We start from the raw sequence: 8321 nt of genomic DNA on the forward strand, positions 1-8321 counted from the left end.
GACACCTAATATGTACGTATAAAATCCTTGCCATCTTATTCAGGAGGTTTGATAAGCACTAAATAATAACATTATAATAATGACTTTATTTCTGTAGCACCTTTAAAAAGAGTTAATAAAGTTCATAGGCAGACAAAGCACGAGCAGGATACTCAGAAGAACAACAGAAAGTAAAACAATAAGTCAGTTGAGTTGAAGGAGTTTTGTGCCGTCCAACAGTTGAGATCCCTAAAGAGACAATCTAAAGCACCTTGCCTTGTCACCAGGTCTCAGGGAAAGATAAATCTGTGTGTTGTCTGCATACGAAACGTGAGATTTGGCATTATATGATTTAGCATTGTGAAAGCATGTAGAAAAAAAAAAGTCTAGGTGCTGAACTGAAGATTTGGCACTGATTCCTATTGTCCTTTTAATATATATTATAGATTCAGTACTACACATTTTTAACTGCCTAATTCACAGTCAAAAAAGTCCTCATAACAAAATAGGCTGTTTAAAAAAATGTTGCAGTAAAGGTAATATGACTTAAAATATGTATTTCTCAGTGAGGACAATCTCACCTTTTGATGTAAGGGCAAGGAGATAAAAAAAATACTATTTCCCTTTACTTGTCTTTTCTTTTTTCTTGTCTTTTTTATATTAGGCTGCTTAAGTTGTCAGCAGCCTAATATAAACACACAAAAGTGAAAAGCCATGGAAAAGGCACATCACATTTATGCTTTGCAAGATTTTATTGATTGCTTTTGACTCTTCTATATACAATGTTTACCATGATAATAACTTAAATACTTTTTGTTATCTAATACAGTAAATGAATAAAGAATAATTACATAGTGTTACAATCTTTGGTCCAAATCATTTATATTATATAAACATGGGTTTTCTATACAAAATAATTGTACTTGTCTGTAATTGCTAAACTAAAGTATTGACATGATTAGTATCAACAAGTTTACGGTCATTATTAGTACAACCATATTTACATTTTTTGTTTTATAATATTTCAACTATGTGATATTTTACGATGATACCACTTTTACAATAACACTATAAATATTACAATATAAGTATACAATATAATAATATGTAAATACACAAATAATATTAATTTATTACAACAATAACAGATTATTGTACACATTAAAGATAATACAGGAGTAAGTGGCACCAAATGAGCACATATTGAATCTAAAAGTGTTTTATTTTAACAGATTTTCCTTTGCTCTGTTTCCATCTGTCATTACTTAGAGGAGCACACATCCTCCACCTTTGGCTGCCACATAGTTTGGGTCGAGGTCATTGGGAAGCTTGCCACCTTCTCCCCAGATATTCAGCTCTCCAAACACACCTGTCTCAATCATCTCCTCCTGCCAGGGGATTGGGATGTTGCCAGAAGCAAAGTCATTGTAGAATGCAGTGTCCGTGTCATCCAGCACCACACCTTTGATTGTGCTGAACGCGCCCACATCAGTAATATCTTTGGCATAGACCATTTTAGGATCAGGGACAAATGGTGGCGGTAGCATACCTTTAGATGGAACATAGAAGACAAACAAATTAAAGTATGGCATATACAAGAAGTGCCTATTATTTCCACACCCTTTTGCTGCTTAAATATTTTATAAGGATTTCTATAGAAGATTTTTGCACGTGGGTAATTTAGTAGATATTGCCCACCTGCTTCCAGACGGCCCCAGTTAATTTCTTTGAAGAAGGGCTGATTCTTGAGCTCCTCGCAGTCATTATTTTTGAAGCCAAGGCGTTTTGCTGGATCCTTGGCCATCAGGCCTTCACAAAGATCCTTGCACTCTTTGCTAAAGTTTGGTGTATATGCAACTGGATCATTCAAGATTCGGCGAGCTACCTCCTCATTTTCAACCTAAAGAAAGAAAACATTTTGTTTGTATGATTTGTCAACAAAGAATCAACACTGGACGAGAGCAAGCAGGTGAATTGATTTTTGCCATTAAAAGTCACCTGATGTATCTGCTCTACACATTTAGTACCTTCTCTCCTCGTATTCTAAAGGGTCCTTTGGCTGCGATCATCTCAAACAAGGTGACTCCAAGAGTAAAATAGTCCACTGAGTAGTCATACTCCTTCTTCTGGAGCAACTCTGGAGCCATGAAACCTATAGTCATAGACAACATGACTGCTTAGAAAAACGTGGCTGACATAGTGGTACAGTAACACTGCCCTGAATGATAGCCTTTCCTCTCTACTTGGCCAGTTGTGTTTAACTTGATCTTAAAATATTGGATTTGTTCACTTACCTGGAGTTCCAGCATATCCAGTAGTTGTGCTTTTTTCTGGTGGAAGTTCAACAGCCAGACCCAAATCTGACAGGCGGACGTGTCCTGGGTGAAAAGGCTTTGATTACAATAGTTGCATACCCATTGCAGAGAACCAACTAGTATTTAAAAAATGTATTCACTCTGATGGATTGTGAATGCAAAATAGGACAATGCATTTGGTTATTAAAGTACATCAGTGCTGTAATAAACAACTTTGAAAGTTCCTGCTATGTTTTAAAGCAACGTTATTTTTCTGAACTGTAATTATCTCACTATGTGCTAATTATAATTTTAACGTGATTCCATTATATTATCTTACGCGTTTTATTGAACAAAACCTGCACCGGAGCATGCGATTGGTGAAGCATAAGTAACCATGGTGATCTACTCTGGTTAAAAGTGAGCCAGCAACATGGGTCAAGCAAGTTACCTGATTAACACACCAATGTAGCTTTGTGATACCCGCCACAAAGTGAATGTGTTGGAACAGAAACTTTGAGGGTGTAGCATCAGTGCATACTTTACATGCAGTGACATGAAAGGCTGCAGAGGAAATCGCTCACCTGCATCATCCAGCAGTACGTTCTCTGGTTTCAGGTCTCTGTAGATGATCCTGTGCTGGTGAAGGTGCTCCAGTCCACAGATGATCTGAGCTGTGTAGAAACGTGCTCTATTCTCATCAAAACCAGGATTTTTTTCATCCACATTGTACATATGAAACCTGTGAAACATGGGGGTAGGACATTATAGTATTTTCTGATGAAAGAAGAGAAGCTACTTAAGACTCCTTTAGTTATTCTCTGTATAGCATGATGCACCTGAGGGCCTAGTCTGTATATTAGCTGTGAGGTTTATCTACCTTAGGCTGATTAGTAGAGAGAGTACACTGTTCCCATGTTGTTAAGTACAGGAACCAGTATGTAGCATGTGTTTTAAAGGTACAGTGTTTTGGTTCATCTATGGATATCAGTGTGTGTGTGTGTGTAAAGATGTATTTGGTGTTTATATAGCGCACCTGAGATCGCCACCATTCATGATGGTCATAACTAGGCAGAGGTCAGTCTTGGTCTGGAAGGCATAAGCCAGCGTCACAATAAAGCGACTGTGGACTTTTGCAAGGATACGCTTTTCCACAATTGCTCCCTAAACACAAATCAAACATCAGAACATGATTAGCCCAACAAAACCAAGAATGTACAATGTCAACAATTACACACCTGCTGTCCAGCCACATAGGTAAATTGATTAGACCTCTACTCTCATTCGTTCTTATTCAACTTTTCAAACACAGGTCCTTGCATTTCATGTGGGTGTGACCGATATGTGGCCTGATCTAGCCGTTTTCACATTATTCATTTTGATATGTCACAGTAGGAAAAGAATAGGTGGTAACATTCATAATGCAAGTAAGGTATCCAGGTTTACAGTTCTCAGGTGCCTGGTATTTTAAATGCTGTCACTCTGGCATGGCTTGCTCAAGGGGTGGCTAACCATGTGCCATGACGAGCCCTCAGTCTGCAGGTTTTCGTTCCAACCATACATGTAAACTTGGCTCTCTGTGACACATAAATATACATTTGTAAGATGTAAATAAGCTGTTGTAAATGTTATTATTTAAATCTGTGCTTTTCTTTGTATAACAAGTCAAAATGTCTGTTTTTCTATTCTACATACTACCTTACTGACACTGACACTAGTTACATCTGTGCTTTGAGGAATAGGTATATTCTTCTGAGTACATGCAGGTACAACCATAGCTGAAAAACCCAGTTTGGGTGTGCAGGGTATTTAACATACTGCAGCAGATTTAATGAAGAGGACACACTTGGTGTGGTTCTTTTGATGGAACAAAATGTATGCCTTGTTACAGTGCTGCCCTAATGCCAAGGTTCATTATCCACTGATGCTTTTAGAAGCAGTGGGCTTCAGTCCGGTGTACTGTACTGAGCTGCTTTGTGAGGTCTTTAAGAGAGTTATAAGCTTCTTTGCATTTAGCCATTGTGGTAAAAAGTAAACCTCTGCTGTCTGTGGGTAATATTCTTTCAAAGCCTGTTCTGTCTTATTTCAAGCTGTAGATCATTGAATGAGCCCACTTTGTGTTCGTACTCTTTTGACTGACACTATGATTTGCTATGGGTAGGACATTAGATGCCACATCAGTGATTTACCTGGTAGCCTTTGCGTTTCTTCAGCCTCTTTTTCTCCAGCTTCTTGTTGGCATACATTTTGCCGGTTGCTTTAGCCTGACAAGCAAACACTTCCCCAAAACCTCCTTTACCCAGGACCCTGAAGTCCATGAACCACTCCTCATCAACAGCCTGGCTCTCCAGCCATTTGAACTGAACAAAACGCAGGAAGTACATGCTGGTCTTAAAGCCCTCTATGGCCTTCTGCTCCAGGTGTTTCAGCAGCTGCTGCTCACTCTCTTTAAACAGGTCACCACGGACGTTCTTGAAGTCTTCCTTCACTCGAGTGACAGCCTTCTCCTCCAGAAAGCTGCAAAAATTCTTGGATGATGACTCATAGTATTTATTGATTATTTTTTGGGCCTTCTGCACTCTGTCCTTCTCTTGGCATACGCTGTAGTCTTCCATGTCTTTCCACAGGTCTCCGGTATTTTTATGGGTGGCTTCACTGTCTAGATACTGCTGGAACAAGCGCTTGCCAATGGGCTGTTTGACACACATGCTGTCAAAGGTTGTATCTACTGATGCCTTCATGTGTTCACAATCTCTGATGTGTGGGAGATTCAGCCTGGCGCGCATCTTCTTGTCACGCATGGCAGCTGCTGCAGCTCCATCCACGCTGCCACGGGCGGAGACATAGGCAGAGTTTGCCACCACTGTCTCCAAACCACCGAGGTCCATGGCTGCACCTTTGTCTGGGACACACAAAACCAGTTAGGAAGTTAATGAGAGTGCTGAATAATGTCTGATTTTCAGTTGATTTTACATTGTAACCATGATGTGTTGTGACAATATTTATCACTTCTAATTTCCTTCACCTTCCATGTTTTGTCATGTCTTATCAGCTTCTAGTCCTTAACACCAGCATCCAAACTAGTGTAACACACTCTGTCTGATGATAGCAGAGTCTTGACATTTTTAATACAAAGAAAATCTTTTTGGGATGCATTTTGATTAAATCCGCCATCATATTTTATCCTTAATGTTGCTACTCTGCTTTTACAGTATTTTTTTTACATTATTACAATGTTTGTCATTAGTATTGAGTTCATTCCATTGGTTATTTTCTACTTTTTCAGTATACTAATTCCCCCTGTGTACCTCCTATACAGACCATGTGCAGTCACTGCTCAAGAGAACAACAGAAATAGTAAACAAATGTTTCCTTGTAAGAAAATATAGAAAGCGGGGATCGAATAATGTTGTGCTATGCTGCACCCTGCTGTTCAAAAGACAAAAGTGTCTGCAGAGGGATATCAGATGCTACAGACAGGGCACGAAAATAAGCTTGTGCGCACTTGCATGTGCTCACACTCATGCAAACAGGGGATTTGGGGAGCTGCAAGGCCTGGAAGGAGAGCATTAGCTCACAGTGGGCCCAAGGTCCTTTCACTTCCTCAGCCTGGTTCCTTTTTGTCTTTTCAATGCTGCAGATGACCTCATTTTAACTATTTTTCAATTCCAATTGATTGCAATTTTAAATCTATTGCAATCATATATTGGCCTGCTTTTGTTGTATTCTTGTTTATTCAAACCTACAGTTGAGATTAATTATCTGTATCTCTTGATGTATCTTTTAACATTGGTGCAAAAAAGTGATTCAAGAAAGAAGCTTTTATTTGTGAATTCTGATACTGAAACCAAGAACATTCATCTTGGATCATGAATGTATTAGATTGTGCAAAAGATAAAATATGCAATGAAACATTATTTCATCTATCTGTATGCAGGGCCCTTTTCTTGCAGTAACACATACAAAAAAGCATCTTCCTGCAGTAAAATGGGACAGGAAATGTAAATTGGATCACAGGATTGCTGTGTTAAGTCTTTCTGGGTGAACATTTTATGTCTATAAGCTGCTCCGTCTTGTCCTGGTACTACATATAGTACTGAAAGTGATACAGTTGGCTGCGTAGGTGCTTTCCTGACTCTAAATAATCCAATTAACACTGACTGTTGATACCAGAGATTTAGATATAGATAATTGACCTTCTTGTTAAAAAATACATTTTCATACTTTTTTTAAATGTGTTTAAACACTTAAACAAAAGTGATGATGATTTTATTGCAGTTAAAATATTATTGTTATATGTTATTGTACTGTTGTCACTCTTACTAAATCAAAGGAATATAATATAATTAAAATCTAGAAAATAGAGAAATTTGGCCAAATTAAGTTGATGTCAGGGTTTAGTTTTTAATACTGAATTATGAAATGTTATTTATTATGAAATCTCTATTGAGGGAATATTTAACATGTAACATTTAATTGTCACAGCCATATCAATAAATAGAAAGATAGTACTTTTTTAAAAGGTTGATCATATACAATTAATATTGATATAGCAGCACTCACCGTACTTTCTTGCTGTATCAGGGTGTCAAATGAGGACTCTTCTTTGCTCCTTGTTTTTCCATCAACCAGAACAAAAAAAAAATCTAATCTGTCCTGTCAAGGTCTTCAACACGTTTTCTTTCAAGTTGCCAACCTTCCTTCCCCTGCAGTTTAGTATGTTGAAAAGGTTGGGGCATCAGGTCGAGGTTTACCCTGCACCTGAAATCCTACTTGGTTCATTAGCTGGTGAGGATTACACCCTAACGTTATTGGAGGGAGCAACTCGGCAGAAGCTATTAGTGTAACGCAGCAGCAGGCGTGATTACTGATGAAGAATCCTGTGCTAACTCAACAGACATCATTCAACTGTACAACACAGAATTCATGCTTGGTTTAGAGGAGAGCATATGATTATGATTTTTGACTCTTAATACTGTTCTTGATTGATAATTGTCCTATTTTCCTTTTCCTTAACCAAGCGTTTTCCAATATTTTGAATCATACCAATGAGAAATAATGAACTCAGAGTTATATAGCAAAGTAAAATCACCACAAGTCTGATTTCATTTTCACACACAATCTGTTGACTGACAGAAGTAGACTTCAAATCCAAAGTGGATTGTCTCCATAGGTGTCGAAGAGCAAACAGTGCTGTAAGTCTTTGAATTACTGTTTTGCATGTCTGTTTGAACTCCATTGTATGATAAAATGCTGCTTATTCTCATTGTAGATGCTGCATGTGATTCCAGGTCTATACAAACATATTCAGAGAGAGATATTATGTGGGTACGTTTCAGGTGAGAGGATTTAGTGGGTGGTTAAGGAAACGGAGAAGAGGGATTTAGATCATACAGCTAAAGAGGACTGTTTGACAGACATGTCAAACAGTCTCCTAGATAGGAGATGAAATAATTGGTAATTTATTATCATTATTATCACAAACACAAAGCTGTTTGCATCAGTGTTGTTGCTGGAAGTAGGGCGTTTAATTAATGAATTTCCACTCATTTAATTATAAGTGGAAAAGGAGCTGGCTGCACTGTCACACTGTGGTGTGTATAGGCACATTAACACACAATGAGCCAGCTAGGAGGTAATTTGAGGTATTTTACAATTGCTTCATTTCACTTTTAACAACAGAGTTTTGGGTTGCATAGCACCTAATGCAAGATGGTATACTCTTAATTTTGGCAGTAAATCCTTCTTCAACAGTTTCCCTTTTCTCCTCTGTGTTGTCCACATTCTTTTTTATTTTCAAGATATATATATACTATTTCAGACACTTGTTAGTTCAAACGTCTAGAATACAGTAATGCTGGACAACATGTAATATTAACCTTTCGATAATATGAGGTTTCTGCATTCTGAGTTTGTGATGTGAGTTTTACATTTTGTTTGCATATTCAGCATTTTGTGTGTAAAGGAAATAATTTAGCAAGTCAGTTTGGCTCTTTGCATTAAGAGCTTGGTACACTGAAACCTGAAAAAGCAATTGTAAAATACTGT

General features: G+C 37.8%; 1 protein-coding gene across 1 annotated transcript; it reads right to left on the minus strand.

Moving 5' to 3' along the window:
- Positions 1-1244: 1244 nt before the first annotated feature.
- On the minus strand, positions 1245-5161 carry grk1b (G protein-coupled receptor kinase 1 b). The gene is made up of 7 exons (XM_035666817.1): positions 4463-5161; positions 3310-3437; positions 2858-3015; positions 2274-2357; positions 2007-2131; positions 1678-1879; positions 1245-1528 (listed from the first exon to the last, which is right to left on the minus strand). Exons 1-7 carry the CDS (start codon positions 5159-5161, stop codon positions 1245-1247), a joined length of 1680 nt encoding a protein of 559 aa, XP_035522710.1.
- Positions 5162-8321: the final 3160 nt, after the last annotated feature.

The sequence above is a fragment of the Morone saxatilis genome, unplaced genomic scaffold, assembly GCF_004916995.1.
Source record: "Morone saxatilis isolate NCDOM2014 unplaced genomic scaffold, NCSU_SB_2.0 Contig20, whole genome shotgun sequence".
NCBI lineage: Eukaryota > Metazoa > Chordata > Actinopteri > Moronidae > Morone > Morone saxatilis.